Source organism: Tupaia chinensis, unplaced genomic scaffold (genome assembly GCF_000334495.1).
Source record: "Tupaia chinensis unplaced genomic scaffold, TupChi_1.0 Scaffold000094_1, whole genome shotgun sequence".
Lineage (NCBI taxonomy): Eukaryota > Metazoa > Chordata > Mammalia > Scandentia > Tupaiidae > Tupaia > Tupaia belangeri.
Window position 1 is genome coordinate 3,136,261 of NW_006159556.1, and position 16,479 is coordinate 3,152,739.

Genomic DNA, 16,479 nt, shown 5'->3' on the forward strand with positions numbered 1-16,479 from the left:
ACCTCCAGAAATGAGCTTGACAGATTACTTTAGGTCTTCATACTACTGGCCTTAGTGTCAAGACTTTTGTTTTGGTTTGTTTTTCATTTTTGAACTTTGAGACATACTGTAGGATATTTTCTATTCTTTTATTTTTTAAATTTTATTTATTCTTTCATTCATTTATTTTAATTTTACCAGAGAGAGACACAGAGAGAGAAAAAGAGAGAGGGAAAGTGAGAAACCAAGCCACCAGCTCCAGGACTTGAACCATGGTCAGCCATGATGGAGTGTCCAGCGCCTTAGCCACCACACTACCTGCTGGTCCTGGATATTTTATTTTCAATAGGTAACTATTTAGGCCATTAATAAAGACCACAAGTAGAGGGCAACTAGTGATACAGTGGTTAAGGCAACTGGACACCACATGGCCGACTGTGGGGTTTGAGTCCCAGACCTGGCAGTCTGAAAAGCACAATGGCTACGTGAGCATTGCATGCCCAAGATCCCAAGAGGAGAATGGAGGAGAAGGGCCTGTGGTGTGGCCATCCCCCCTGGGGAGTTCTTTCTCACTTTTCCTCTCTTTCTCTCTGTCTCTCTCTGGCGAGCATACTCTCCCTATAGCAAATAAAAATAACAAAACAAAAAAGGTAGAATTTCCTCAACATAAATCATTAGAACCCTTATCTCTATTTATTACGGTGTTCAGAAGAGACTTTTTGTCCTACAAACTAAGGTGATGTTTGTCTAGTCCCCTCGGAAGCCAGCCAGGGAGAGTACATAGGTGAAGGTAGGGACGGCCAAGCATTGGCAGCTCGGGCTCCGGAGGTGGGTGAGGTCGGCGGAGAAGCATGACTAGCAATCGGATGAGAGAAGTTCCCAGATGCTCTCCGAGGAAGCTGTGGAGTGCTTGGTGACGGTGACAGTGACAGTGCACTTTCCCAGGCCAGGCACGCACTCCCCAGAGCATGGACCGGCGGGCCACGGCTCCCCCCTTTCCTTATCGTGCACAGTTGTCCTGTGGAATTTGTGTGTATGTGTATTTTCAAAATTTTATTTATTTTTACTTTTAAGAGTAAAGACATCCTGTTTTTGTTTGAACCTCTTGAAAGTGAAACTATGCGTGTTCACTGGCACGAAGCTCGAGAGTTTACTCTGGGTTCAGTGTCTCTTGGACTTTAATCCTAAACAGCTTGGCTCGTGGGTCGCCTCACTCTGCCCTTTCCATGACTCTTAGGGGCTTGGTAGCCTGGACTGGGGCTCGAACTGGCATTGTTCGTGGAGCCCTGGGAGGAAGCTTAGGGTGTCCAGTTGTCTGCTTTAGTCCTATCAGTCTCCCTAAACCACAGATAATTTGATTTTTCAGTTTGATTTAGCAAGCAGTCTAAGAATGTACTCTGCTTTATATTCTCACTGGGACTTGAGCCAAGTCATTGAAAGTGCTTATCTCCACAGAGAGATCTGATTATGTAACCATAGATAGATGTTATTAACTAATAAATGGTATGTATACATATTTACCTCTAATTGAAACTTTGTTTCTTTCTTTTTTTGTTTTTTTTTTTTTGAAAAGATAATTGTCACAGTCATACTGGGATTGGTTATAGGTGCCATCTTCTTTGGTCTAAAACATGATCGTACTGGAATCCAGAATAGGTAAGTCAATTTGGATCTTGATTTGGAGAGGATGTTTGCTGTTACTTTGTTTAAGCGTTTGAGAATTCATTGAGAATTTGAGTTTAAGACAGGCACAAAGTGTTACTGTTTATTGATGGGTAGGGTTAGCCAACGAATTGGAAACCGAATGGAAGAGATAACGTTCTTTCTGCTGGGGCCAGCCTGTGACATGGTAGTTAAGGTGCTGGACACCCACATGGCTGACCACGATGCGAACTGAGTCCTGGACCTAGCAACTTGCTTGCTTTCTTACTTTCTGTTTCTGTCTCTTTTTCTGGTCAAATTAAAAAAAATAAACAAATACAATGAAATAATGTTAAAAATCTTAATTACAAAAAATAACTGAAAGTTTTTTAAAAATGCTGAGCACCTTTATATGTCTAAAATCCCAAAGGGATTGTGGCATGACTATTTTGTGGGGATGGAGGGTGCTTTCTTTCCCCACTCTCACTTCTGCAATCACACACACACACACACACACACTCACATACACACACGCTCTCTGGCAAAAATTTAGGAACTATATACAGGAGATAAAATTGACTGATTTCACTACACCTTAACTACCATGCCATGGGATGGTCTAACCCTTTTAGTTAATTTTAAATAGACATTTTGGTATCATTAGGTATATTCCCATCATTGTACAATTCCTGAACTTTCTTTGTCTTCCTGTATAGGATCTCCATACCCATTACTCAGTAACTCCCTATGCCACCTCCCCCAACCCCTGGCTACCATCATATTTTCTGCCTCTGAATTTGACTACTCTAGGAACCTCATCAGTGGATCATACAGCATCTGTCCCTTGGTGACAGGCCTTTTTCCCTAAGCATGAAATTGTCATGATCCAGCCATAGTGTTACAGATGACAAGATTTCCTTTTTTTTTTTCTTTTTTTGAGAGGTTTTGCTATAGGGTGCGTGTGTGTGCCAGAAAGACCGAGAGAGACAGAAAGTAACCCTTCTCCATTCTCCTCTTGGAATCCTGGGCATGCACACACGCCTGGCATGAGTTTAAGCCACCAGGTCCAGGACTAGCACCGCAGTTGATGACATGGGAGTCCAGTGACATAGCCATTATGCCAACAGTTGGTCCCCAAGATTTCCTTTTCATAAGGCTGAATAATTGCACTGTGTATATGTGCCACATTTTCTTCATCCATCACCCAGTGATGGACCCGTAATTGCTGGATTGTGTCCACCTTCTGGCTGTTGTGAGAAGTGCTGCTGTGGGTATACAAATACCTGTTCAAGTCCCTGCTCTCGGTGTGTACCCTGATATAGAGCGATTGGACCAAGTGGTAATTCTATTATGTTTTTGTAAAAAGAATTTTTATTTAACTTTGTATTTTAATTTGACCAGAGAAGGACAGAATCTGAGAGAGAGAGGAAAAGTGAGAAAGTGAGTCACCAGGTCTGAGACTCAAACTGCAGGCAGCCATGTGGAAGTCCAGTGCCCTTAACCAGCACGCCACCTACTGGCCTCATAGTTCAATGATATTTTTGAAGACATGCCAAACTGTCTTCCACAGCAGCAGCTTTTTTTTTTTTTTTTTTTTAATTTTTGCCATAGGGATAATGCATTCGCCAGAGAAAGACAGAGAGAAAATGTGAGAAGGTGGGACCAGCAGGTGGTGGAATAGTTATGTCTTTGGCCTCCCATATAGCAGTTTGGGTCCTGGACCTGGTAGCTTAAAACCTACACAGGGTGTGTGTGCGTGCATACCCAAGATCCTAGGAGAATGGAGGAGGGATTGTGACCTGGCCATCCCTCCCCAGGTGGCTAAGGTGCTAAGCTTTCACATGACTGACTGCAGTCTGAATCCCGGACCTGGCAGCTTGCTTTCTCACTTTCCCTCTCTCTCTCTTGTCAAATTAATAAGTAGTGGAATTTAATAAATCTTTTAAAAAAAACAAATAATTACAGTGTATTTAGTTCCTTAATAATAAAATTTATGGCTGGCGCTGTTGCGCGTAGGAAGCCAGATCTCACCCAGCATACTGCAGTTCGATTCCCAGTCCTGGCAGCTTGAAAAATACTTGGGGATGTGTGTGTACCCAAAATCCTGTAGGGAAGGAGGAATAGAGGGAAAAGGATTGTGGCTTGACCACAGCCCACTCATCTCTGTCTGTGTTTTTCTCTTGTTCCCTCTGGCAATAAAAAATAATTTAAAATTTTCAGTGTAAAATAAAATATAAGAGTTAAAAGAAATTTTACCATCTACTGTTTCTTTTCTTTTTTTAAAAAAAGTAATTATTTTATTTAACTTTATTTATTTAAATTTGACCAGAGAGGAAGAAAGAGAGAGAATTTGAGAAAGCAAGCCACCAGGTCTGGGACTCGAACTGTGGTCGGCCATGTGGGAGTCCAGCACCCTTAACCACCATGCCACCTGCTAGTCCCCACCATTTACTTTTTCATAATCATTCTGTAGGGACATTGTCATATGTATTTTCACTGTCTGCTTTTTTCAGAATCCTGTGTATGAAAAAAAGTGTTTTAGAATCAGCAGTCTGAACATGACTGTAGTGTTAGATAGATGCAAGAAAACAAAGAGAACTGAATTTTTGCCATGTCCCATGTTTTTGAAATTCACTATTTTCATTATTGTCAAAGTACTTACTTTTAAAATACCCTGGTCCTTTAGTTCTGTAAGTATTTAAATAATTACTCTGAGAATATTTTTCTTTGAAGAGAGTTGGTGTTGTTCACTTGGGTTTACATTCCTAAGCATATGTTCTTGTTTTTATGTCATTCAAATGATATTCTTTCATCTCTACTCACATCCTCCAAGTCCTTAACTTGTTTAGGTATGAAGGAAAGTCCATCCCTGCCTCAGGGATGCTGGCATCATTTTGTAAAATCCTCGTTTCAGTTGTAGATGAACTGAGCTGCTTCCTTTATAAGTCTTATCAGTTTTCTGAGGAATGAACACTGCCAAGCCTAGCCTTGGTGCTGCTGTGGAGGTGCAGTGCTGGGAGCCACGTGGGAGACTGCGGTTTGGTTTCCCGGTGACCTTAAAAAATGTGTGTGCCTGTGACCCTGGCTGGCTGCAGGTTGAGAAAAGAAGGGGCACAATGTTTGCAGTATACATAAGTACTTTCTTTTTTGAGCACTTCGGGGACCACGTAAGAGGTTGGTTGCCTTATCGTGTCAAGGATTCTATGAAGGCTTTGGTGGTAGTTGTGTGGTGGGTATATATAATGAGGTGTTGGTCAAGGCTTCCTACACTGTCTGTTGTTTTTTATTTTTTAAGATTTTTGCTGTAGAGTGCATACATTTGCCAGAGAGAGACAGAAAGAAACAGTGGGAGGGAAAGTGAGAAATCACATCCCCCACCCCCTTGGGGATGGCCGTGCTGCAATCCCTTCTCTTGAGATTTTGAGCATGCACACATGCCGGTGTGATTTTTAAGCCACCAGGTCCAGGACTTGAACCATGGTGGGCCATGTGGAAATTCAGTCTCTTAACTACCATACTACCTGCTGACCACTCCATTGTCTGTTTTTGCATTAGGAATAGTACTTGGCTTTTTTTTTTTTTTTTTTTGAGAGGGAGAGGAAATTTGCTAGAGTATATGTAAGCTTGCCAGAGACAGAAAGTGAGACATCAACTCTCAAGGGGAATGGCCACACCACAATCCCTTCTCCTCGATTGCTCCTCTCAGGATCGTGGGCATGTGTATACACGTGCCTGGTGTGAGTTTTAAGCCGCCGGGTCCAGAACTCAAGCTGCTGTCAACTATGTGGGAGTTCAGCCACATCACTGTTACGCCATTTGCTGGCCCCCATACTAGGCACTTTTTTAGTATGAATTCAAGAGGATGGTATTTTTATGGCCTATATATGTCATGTATGTTAGCTCTCTGCCATAAAATCCTGTATATCAAATAGCTTAAACAATGGAAATTTATTTTTTCTTAGTTCTGGAGTCTGGAATTCTGAGACAGGGTGCCACATGGTTCGGTTCTCTGCGGTCTGTCCTCCTGGCTTGCACGTGGCCACCTTCTCGCCGTGTCCTTCTGTGGCAGTGAGCGTGTTGTGGTCTGTTTCTCCTGTTTGAAGGGCACTCATTCCATCATGAGGACCCTACTCCACGAATCCCCCTTTCGAAGCACCATCCCCTCAGGTGTGGGTCTTCAGCCCCTGACTGATGTGGAGCAGGGGCCTGAGACCGCATTTCACAGTGTGCAGCAAGCAGTCCAGGGTCTCTGGGTAGATGACCTCAGGGATGGGGCTGATGCCTGAGGGGTTCCTGCTTCCCTCTTTTCCCTAGATCAGTTTCACTTTTATTTCTTTTTTTCTTTTTCTTTTCTTTTCTTTTTTTTTTGAGAGGTTTTTTCGCTATAGGGCGCGCGTGCTTGCCTGACAGACAGAGACAGACAGAGAGTCAGAAAGCGAGAAATCACCCCCCACGGGGGATGGTCCCCCCGCAATCCCTTCTCCTCCATCCTCCTCTCAGGATCTTGGGCACGCACGCACACGCACCTGGCATGAGGTTTTAAGCCACCAGGTCTGGGACATGAACTGCGGTCGACTACTTGGGAGTCCAGCGACATAGCCATAGCTAACTGCTGGTTCCTCAATTTCACTTTTATTTCTAAGATATCATCTGTTAGGGTGTGGTGGGTAGAAAATGGAGTGGAATGTAAATTAAGTTAAAAAAAATTAAAAGTTTCAGAAAAAAAACCCCAAAAAACTAAAACTGTTATTGTGAAATTAAAAAAAAATACATTAAAAATACCTATTTGATGACTGCAGTAAGATATATAGCCCCAGCCAGGTGCTACTTTATAGGATGTTCATTCTACTCACTGAGGCTTATGCCTAAATTTGGACTTGTGTTCATAGAAATGTATGTATCTGCTGTGTGTGCTATGAAAATATTTAGATTAATTAAGATCTTTGGTGACTCAAAACGTGGGGGAAAAACAGTATAGAAAGCAAACATAGATACCAGAGACAGAGTGGGAGATGGCAGAGGGTAAGAGACAGGGAATCAAGGATGGAGGAATTAAAGCAAAATATACAGGAAGCGAGAAATGGAAAATTATTTGTTGACAAAAACATGTATGTTGATGTGCATGATTGAGCCAATATACAATGTACTCTGGATGGAAAAAAATCTCATTTTGTATGCTGTAATGATGTACAGTGAATGAATGTAAATAAATAAATTTAAAGAAAAAGAAAAAGAAAAAGAAAATGGAGCTGAACACTGAATTGACTGCGGCGCCTTTGTCCCCCTCTCTCGGCAGAGCCGGGGTGCTCTTCTTCCTGACCACCAACCAGTGCTTCAGCAGCGTGTCGGCCGTGGAGCTCTTCGTGGTCGAGAAGAAGCTCTTTATGTGAGTAGGTCTGGGAGGACGCCCTGGAGGGGGCTGCCCTGCAGCTTTTGGACCAGTAAGGGGCTATGTATTTTATTATATTTTAAGAATGATTTATTCAGAGGGTAGCAGGTGGTGTGGTGGTTGAGAGCACTGGACTCCCACATGGCCTACTCTGGTTCGAGTCTTGGACCTGGTGGCATGCTTTCTCACTTTCCCTTTCTCTCTCAAGTTTAAAAAAAAAAAAGATGGGGAAAAAAAGGAATTATTTATTTAATTTAATTTATTATTGTTATTATTTTTTATTTGCTGCAGGGCATGTGTGTGTGTGTGAGAGAGATAAAGCCACCAGGTCCAGACCTTGAACTATGCAGGCCATGGAGTGTCCAGCACCTCGGCCACTACGCCACCCCCTGGCCCTGCTCTGTGCCTTCTTCAACTACTAACCGGGCTGCATTCTGTGCTTTTGTTCACAGACACGAGTATATCAGTGGCTACTACAGAGTGTCATCTTATTTCTTTGGAAAACTGTTATCTGATCTGCTGCCCATGAGGATGTTACCAAGTATTATATTTACCTGTATCATATACTTTATGTTGGGTAAGTGCCAAGACGTAAAGGGTGCCAGTTTCTCTTTATAAGCCTCTTTGTGACTCTCAGAATTATAGATAAAGAGAGAGAGAGGGAGGAAGAAGGTGAGAAATCAGTCCCCAGGGCTACCCACACACACACACACACACACACACACGAGCCTGGTGCGGTTTTTCAAGTCCGAGTCCAGGACTTGAACCACTCTTTCGGCCATACGATCCAGCTGCCTTAACCTTTGTGCCACCTGCTGGCCCCACTGTGGACATTTTTGTCAAGACTTTCCCCCCAGGCAAACATTTGAAACCATTTATAAAGTCGTATTTTACTGAGAGATGTTATGTGTCATGCACACACATGAAAAGAAAGTATAAAAGTATTTGAAATTGTGCTGAAAGAGCTAAGGTATTATCTATATTTTATCTTTATAGATCTCTCTATAGTTGTGTGTATATTTATATTTATAGTCTCTTCCCTCCCTCTAGTGAGAGAAAGATGGTGATTTTTGCAGGCTTATTGATTTAATATCGATAACAATGCTCAGGTTTCACTCAGGCTGTGATTGTATTAGAATTTCCAGTTATTTCATTGGTCCCAGCCTCACCATATTTATTTTTCACCAAACACTGTAGGATAAGAACATTGATGGAGCTTAAATCCTCCCACTTTGCATATGAAAGGTGTGCTGTTAAGAGATACACTTAGAGGGGGCCAGCAGATAGTGTGGTAGAGAAGGTGCTGGACTCCCACCTGGCTGACTATGGTTCAAGTCCCAGACCTGGTGGCTTGCTTTTTCCCTGCCCCCCCCCTCCCCGACCAAATTAAGATAACTATTTAAATAATTAAAATTAAATAAATAATTCTTTTAAAAAGAGAGAGATACGCATAGACCCCCGCACTTCTGATCGATGTTCTTGTGGCTATCCCAAAACTCAGGGCAGTATTAGCTCATTATAGTTTATAAAGTGGTTTTATGAAAAACTTAAATTTAGTCCTGTTCTAAATCTCCAAGTCATGTGGTATTTGTCTGGGGAGACTTGGGTTATAGAGGCGCCCTGTCCTCCCCTTCTCCAGTTATTGAAACCCTTGGGAAGGTGGGTCTTCTGATCACCCCAGTGTCTTCGCTGGTGCAGTTCCAGCCCACAGGAAGCACTGTGTGATGTCTGGGTAACTGAATGTGCTCCTGATAATTTCCCAAGGCCAGTTCTGTCGCCTGTCACTCTCTATCTCTGGAATTCGGTAGCTGTTTGTAATTGCACATAAAGAAGCGAGGTGTTACATGCAGGAAAGCTTACACAGTAAGTGGAAAAGAGAAAACCATGCAGTAACTTTATGCAGTGACGTAGGGTGGGAATGATAAAACCGGTAAGCAGGGTCATTGAAGAGTGAGTGGATGACGTCTTTTTCATCCAGACATTAGTTTCTCAGAATATTACAGCGTTACTTTTGCCGTGAGCAATCCCCCGACGTAGTGGCCTCAGCAGCTGGATCCAACCCTGCCTTTCTTTCTGAAGGATTGAAACCCACGGTGGAGGCCTTCTTCATCATGATGTTCAGCCTGATGATGGTGGCTTACTCGGCCAGTTCCATGGCGCTGGCCATAGCAGCAGGCCAGAGTGTGGTGTCCGTAGCAACCCTTCTCATGACCATCTCTTTTGTGTTCATGATGGTGAGTGTACACTGTGCTTCTCGAGAGGGAGTTTTTCCTTTCCTTTTCCTTGTCCATTTGCCCGTCAGATGAAATTGATTTTGTGGATTCTGTGAATGGGACTCTGCTTTAAGGAGGTTCCAGATTGAAATATAGCTTCCCTTGTGGCCCAGATCCAGCAGTTTCGGCTCCTGTTCTATTGCAGCTACTACAATGTTAGTGAACATACACTAATGAGCTTTTTGAGGACATATGAAAGCTTGATAAACTGGGCACTCAAAAACCTAAAAAAAGGTTTGATGGACAGATTCCCTCTTTAAAATGATGGGTTGGTGGGACCAGCAGATGGCTTAATGGCTGTGTCGCTGGACTCCCATGTAGTCGACCACAGTTCGAGTCTGTGACTCGATGGCTTAAACTCACATCGGACATGTGTGTATGCATGCGTGCCCAGGATCCTGAGAGGAGAATGGAGGAGAAGGGATTGCTGGGTAGCATCCTCCCTAGGGGGTGGTTTCTTGCTTTCTGTCTCTGTCTTTCTGGTGAGCCACATGTACCCTATAGCAAAAACCTCTACAAAAACCATGGTCGGTTGGGGCCAGCAGGTGTCTTGGTTAAGGTGCTGGACTCCCATATGGTTACATGCAGTTTGAGTCCTGGGGCAGCTTGAAAATCATGCCATGCATACCTGTGTGTGTGTGTGTGTGTGTGTGTGTGTGTGTGTCCCAAATTCCAGGAGGTGAGTGGAGGAGAAGGGAACATGTGTTCCCTCCTCCTGCCCCCCCTACCACCAGGGGATGGTTTCTCACTTTTTCTCTCACTGTCTCTCTTTGTCTCTTTCCCAGAAGTGCAGGCAGCCTATGGCAAAAACCATTAAAAAAAAGGGGGGGGGCAGGTTATTTGCCTGCATTTCATGCTGATGTTAGAGAATTCTAATTTCAACTAACTGCTCATGAGTTAGAAGAGCTCATTTCGCTAACAGCAGGGATGGTTTGAGTGGATTTACTGCTCTCCAAGTGACTCAGCTCCGGGAGTCAGAGAGCAGTTTGTGGTATGAGTGATCTATTTTGGGTTCCTCTTAATATTTTAAGAAGGAGTGTTTAATAAATACTGGAAAATTCCAAAGTTCACAGTGCTGAGTGATTCCTTTCTAGATTCCTTACATTCTCTTATGTCAATATATTTCTGCTTGTCTTTTTTTTCAATGGTTGCATAATTGTCATCTTACATATCCCTAAATTTTGCGCTCACAGAGATGAAACAGCAGGTGAACGGAACCAGTACCCCCCCCCCCCCCCCCCCATCACGTAGCTGGGAATGCCTGGTCTGCTCATAGACACGTCCTTTCTGATAGAGTCGGAGCAGCTGTCCTTACCTAAGAAGCTCAAACCCTTTCCAAAGCTTCATTCTTCTGTTTCTCAATGTAAACATCATGGAGGAAATGATAAATCTTGATTACTTCTTATGTCATCAAGTAGAATGTTCTCTTTGATATATTTGATGGTTTGGTTTATTATTATGTAAAGGTTTCTATATAGAGCATTTTAAAAACCAGGTATACAACTGTATCTTTTGACTCGGATGCTGTGTTATGTACAAGCACTTGGTTAGGTCAGATCTAAGTCCATGTGGTTGAATACCAGCAGCAGGTCACTGTTACGCATCCTGGTATCCTGGTGTCAGGTCAGACAAGTTCTCTGTGAGCCTCCCAGCTGTCTCCGTCCGCCTCAAGCAGTCCTTCCTGGCCTTTCCATTGCAATACTGCGTCATGGTAACTGTAAATGAGGATGTCGGCCATGTTTTGTGCAGTACTACATTTCGCTCTGTATCAGTACCAAGCCTTAGCGTATTTTAAGCCTGCGTTGGGAACCCAACATTATTTTTTCCTTTTCATTTTTTTGAGAGAGATTTTTTTTTTTTTTTGCTGTAGGGTGTGGGTGCCCACCAGAGAGACAGACAGAAAGTGAGAAATCACTCCCCAAGGGAGATAGACACACGCAGTCCTTTCTCCTCCATTCTCTTGTTGAGATTTTGGGCACACACGCTTGCACAGGTGTGTGTATTAAGTTGCTAGGTCTGGGACTTGAACCATGGTTGACTACATGGGAGTCCAGCAATGTAACCATTATGCCATCTGCTGGTCTCAACCACGTTATTTTTAAAGGCATGCAGATAGAGAATGCAAACCTTTGTGAATGAAAATAGTAAGGGCGTTTGGTGCTCGGGGGTTGTTCTGATATGTGTTTCACTGCCAGGTGATTGGTGGAAACACCATAGCAGTTGTATCATTCAAATAGTCAGAGACCAAGAAAGTGAGAAGTCACCCTCCCTAGGAAGGAAAGGCCACACCGCAATCCCTTCTCCTCATCTCTCCTTTCCGGATTTTGGGCATGGCACGCACACGTCCCTGGTATGATTCTTAAACCACTGGGTTTGGGACTCAAACTGCAAAGCTAGCCATGTGGGATCCAGAGCCTTAACCTCGACAGCATGCGATGGTCTGAAAGTGAGAAGAATTTCACGAATGAGTTGGCCTTAAGAGTAAGGTTGAGAAGGTTGTAAGGGATAGGAGGAGCATATTCTCTAGAATGAAATCACTCAACTGGCTCTGACTCTTGGTATTTGCTTTCTGCAGATTTTTTCAGGTCTGTTGGTCAATCTCAAAACCATTGCGGCTTGGCTCTCGTGGCTGCAGTACTTCAGCATTCCTCGATATGGCTACACGGTGCGTTTTTCCTTCTGTCACTGTGAGTGAGTTCTTGAGCTAGGAACAGCCGGAATAAAGCCTTACCACCTCATTCCCGGGCCATGAACTGTGCGAGTCTTAAGCGCAATGAATGAGAATCACCTATTAGTCCTGTAACCAAGGCCAAAAGCCATGTGGGGTTTATTGGTCACCCTGTTGTTTGAGGGAGGCAGAGAAGTGGAGAACTCACAGTCAGAGAGAAAGATTGACTCATTGATTAAAAAGTGTCCATGTTGGATTTCAGTTCAGTAAAGAAAGATGGGAACAGGAGACTTGAATACCAAGTTTAAAAGTAAAAAGGAAATTAGATGAAAAACAAAGACCATGTACTACTCATAGCTGTGTTGACTCTAGTAAGCTTAATAAATCCAAAGAAAACTGTGTCTTAGTATATACCGTAACCCAGTTCCTAAGTATGATGGGCTCTAATGGAAAAACAAACAAGAATAAAAGGTCATTACTCTAAATTAACAATACTCATTGAGCACCATTGGATCATCTTCATTAACATGTTCATATTACAAAATTGGGGAGAGAAGATGGACGGAGACCTGGACTGACATAGCCAGAGGTCTCTCTTCTTCCCTAAATTCTTTGCTTTTTTTGTACTGGAAGCCAGAATCCCAGCCCTCGGTGTCTTGATTACCAGGGTAAATAACTCTAGTTACTTTGGTGTGACAAAGAATATGAGTGTGAGACTTGGTATGTTTTTAGACCTAAGAACAAAGAGGAAAGTTGGAGGACATGACATGATTGTGATCACTGTGTGGAAAAAGTTTGAAACTGGAAACTATTTTTCTTGCCCTCCCTCTGCACCCCACCCCCTTGTGTTATAGGCTTTGCAGCATAATGAGTTTTTGGGACAGGACTTCTGCCCGGGATTGAATGTAACAGCAAACAGTACCTGCAGTGACTTTGTAATGTGAGTTCTCGTTCCAGTCTCGTTCTCGGTGTGGTCTCCACCGCGGGGTGATATGCAAAGGCTGCTGGCACCCCAAATCTCTCGTGCACACTCCAATAGAATAGAAATGACTTACTAATGGGACAGATTGCTATTCTTGACTTGTAGACCAGAAACAGCCCTATGAAGGGATGCTCTCTGTATTCACTCCCCTTGGGTGTGATGTGTAACACAGTCACTGCCAGCTGTCTGGTCAGGATGAGGCCGGTGTTAGAAGTGGAATCAGGTAAGGAGAAGCAGCCATCCCCTTCATGGTCACAGAAGATAAGGTTTCATCTTCCCATGATGAAGGAGGAAGCTACTCTTATAGTAAAGAGGCTAGCTGTTTGGGAAGTGCATAGTTCCAAGAGTTGCAGAAAAATGGTACCGGGAAATTGTGTCTCTACCCGGTGTTATCAGCGCCAGGTGCTTTTCTTCCCTGTGCAGGCTCACTCCTGCTAGTTGAGGCAGAAATCTGGTTAGTGGGCACGCTGGTGGAAATGCAGCTGTGATGCTCATGTGAGCGAGGTTTGAGAGCAGACAACCACAATTGGCAGGAAGCCCTGTCTCCCCCTTTTTCTAGTTGTCGAAGTCGCAGACCGTGTGCGTCCATCGTATGGCCGTTTTGTGGGCCAGCAGTACTAGAAGGCACTTTGATTATCTTTGTGCTGGCCATAGGTGTCATGTTATGAAGCTGCAGTTTTCCCATCGGGACTAAGTGAAAACTTAACTTGATACATGGTCAGCACTTTGAGAACGGCACTATAGATTTAGAAACAGATGAGTTTCAGGAGATTAAAAACTTGGTTAAAAGTGTGACCCTGTAATCTTGGTCACCTTCCTTAAACTCTCGTCCCTTTTAACTTTTTTTTTTGGTCATAAGGTGTGTGCACTCACTGGAGATAGACCCAGAGAGATAGGGGGAATGTGGGAACACCAAAGGGAGATGACCACACAGCAATCCCTTCCCCTCCAGTCTCTTCCTCAGACTTCAGGCACGCCTGCACACGCACCTGGTGTATTTTTCGAGCTGCCTTGTTTGGGACTCAAACCGTGTAGTCAGCCATGTGAACGCCAGCCACATTAACCCTTCTTGCCACCTGCTGGCACTTTTATTTTCTTATTCAATAAAAAAAAAAACAAAAAAGAAAAAAATTGCCATTGCGTGCATGGGCTGGCTGGAGAGAGAGGGAAAGGGGGCAAACACCCCCATGAGGTATGGTCATGCCACAATTCCTTCTTTTCCTATTCTCCCTTCTTTTTTTTTTTTTTTTGAGAGGTTTTTTTTTTTTTTTTTTTTTTTTTTTCACTATAGGGCGCGTGCGCTCGCCAGACAGACAGAGAGAGACATAGAGACAGAAAGCGAGAAATCACCCCCCCCAGGGGGGATGGTCACGCCGCAATCCCTTCTCCTCCATTCTCCTCCAGGGATCTTGGGCACGCACACACACGCGCCCGGCATGAGTTTTAAGCCACCGGGTCCGGGACGCGAACCACTGTCAACTACGTGGGAGTCCAGCGACATAGCCATTACTCTAACTGCTGGTTCCCAATTCTCCCTTCTTTTGAGAATTTTGGGCATGCACATATATGCACTTGCCATGTTTTTCAAGCCACCGAGTCTGAGACTTGAACTGTGGGGTTGGCGATGTGAGATCTGGCTCCCTTAAGCACCAGGCCATAGGCTGGCCCCTCACATTTTTGAAATGTGCATAGTGTCTACCCAACGGACCATGTAGGGATTGACTGAACTATTAAGTGGGCATTCCTCCGCATGTTGTCTAGCAAAATTGTAAGTACTCAGCGATAGCTGCTAGCTACTGTGATGGAAGGGATGAAAGACTTGGCGAGCCTCTATGTGCTTCTTTAAGGGGCAGTGATGACATTGCGTAAAACATGACAGAGGCTAGAAATGCAGTTAACCTTGTGTTTCTGTTGCATTCCAGATGTTCTGGCGAAGACTATCTAACGAGCCAAGGCATCGACGTCTCCCCTTGGGGCTTGTGGAGGAATCATGTGGCCTTGGCTTGTATGATTGTTATCTTCCTCACGATTGCCTACCTGAAATTGCTGTTTCTGAAAAAATACTCTTAAGTTCCCCCTTTAAGTTTCTGCCATTTATCCTCACATCGGACAGGAGTACCTTGATTCATTTCAAGTATTCAATGAAGCTTTTTGTTGCCTTCATCCTGTGGCTCAGGAATGATGATTTTCAACAGACATTCCTTGAAATCACAGTGAACTGAATTACGAGTGAAAGAACTCAGTTCAAAACTGATGATGTTATGGACACACACATACTAGTTCATCTCGCCAGACGGTATCCATGGGGACGAAATCTAGTCTAATGGATTGGCCTAAGAAAGATGAATTCTAGAAATTCTCAACAGGTTATTATTATCTCTAATACCTATTTTCTCATCTTTAAAATGAAAAGGTAGGTTTGTAGCCCTCCTTTGAAAACATTTTATGAGTCTGTGATCTGCCATTATTTAATAAAATGTGTAATAATGCTGTATTGCAAATACATGATATGTTGGGAAAACATGGTATAAAAAAGCTATTATGATAGAAGAACATAGCTCTGATAAGCTTATGTAAGATATTAGAACTTACTGGTATTTCTCTCTCATGGTATTATCATTTCTCAGGGATCTTGACCAGAGAGCCCTTGGACTTTAGGGTGGAGTTGAAGGCCGGGATCTGTTGATATGACTCCTTTGGGGGGACTTTCTAGCTCTGGAGTTACTTCGTCTTTGGGAGTTCATACTTCTGGGTGTGTGTCAGAATCCGCTGAGGGCCTTAGCTAAAATACCTATCTGGGCTTTGCCTGATACGTCACATCGGTCTCTCCAGGGCTACCTCCATAAGGAACTCAAACCACTCCTGTATTTGTTAGTGTCCAAAGATCCTTTCAGACTTTGAGAACTGTGCACATAAGGGTTTCTTAATTGTTAGATATTTGTACCTACACAGTAATTTTTTTTCTTTCTTGAAGGTGTGTGTGCAGTCACCATAGAGAGAGAGGAGAAAACACCCCCTGGGGAATGATCATGCTGCAATCCTTCCCTTCTGTTTCTCCTTTCCAGGATTTTGGGCACACATGCACGTGCACCCGGCATTCAGTACACTGGGCCTGGGATGCAACCTGTGTGGTTGGTCACGTGCGCTCCAGCCCGTTTAACCACCACCCCACGGAGCTGTTTTCTCTTTCTTCTTTAATTACACCTAATTTATTTCCCTATCTTTTATCATTCTAACCTTTTGTAATAGCAGAGAAGTATCTGAAACTACTTTTTTTATTGAAGGGGAGTGTACTTTGGTCCATAAAATGAATGTGGATAATGTGGATGGGCAACCACCCATCCAGGCTAAGAAACAAACTATTACCAGTATATGCCAGGGCTCATCTGTCCCCTCCCCCAGACCTTAAAACCACTGCAGGTCAGGTGGTCTTGGTCACCCAGTGTCACTAATGCAGTTACAGCCCACAGTGAGTCATCTGTCCACATCTGGGTAACTGCTTCCTCCCGCCTCCCTCGGTCGTTTTCAAAATGACCCTGTGTCTTCC

The 16,479-nt window shown here is 43.7% G+C and overlaps 1 protein-coding gene across 4 annotated transcripts in view; it reads left to right on the top strand.

The window, feature by feature from the left end:
* Nucleotides 1–15,791, top strand: part of ABCG2 (ATP binding cassette subfamily G member 2 (JR blood group)) — a 96,950-nt gene extending 81,159 nt beyond the window's left edge. For 3 of the 4 annotated variants that reach the window (XM_027769860.1, XM_014585821.2, XM_006143253.3), the window contains exons 11-17: nt 1,553–1,635; nt 6,917–7,006; nt 7,462–7,586; nt 9,089–9,243; nt 11,858–11,947; nt 12,805–12,890; nt 14,855–15,002. In XM_027769860.1, coding sequence (XP_027625661.1) covers nt 1,553–1,635; nt 6,917–7,006; nt 7,462–7,586; nt 9,089–9,243; nt 11,858–11,947; nt 12,805–12,890; nt 14,855–15,002 — 777 coding nt within the window. Of the gene's footprint in view, nt 1–1,552; nt 1,636–6,916; nt 7,007–7,461; nt 7,587–9,088; nt 9,244–11,857; nt 11,948–12,804; nt 12,891–14,854 lie in introns of all 4 variants that reach the window. The other variant, XM_006143251.3, reaches the window with a different exon arrangement.
* Nucleotides 15,792–16,479: the final 688 nt, after the last annotated feature.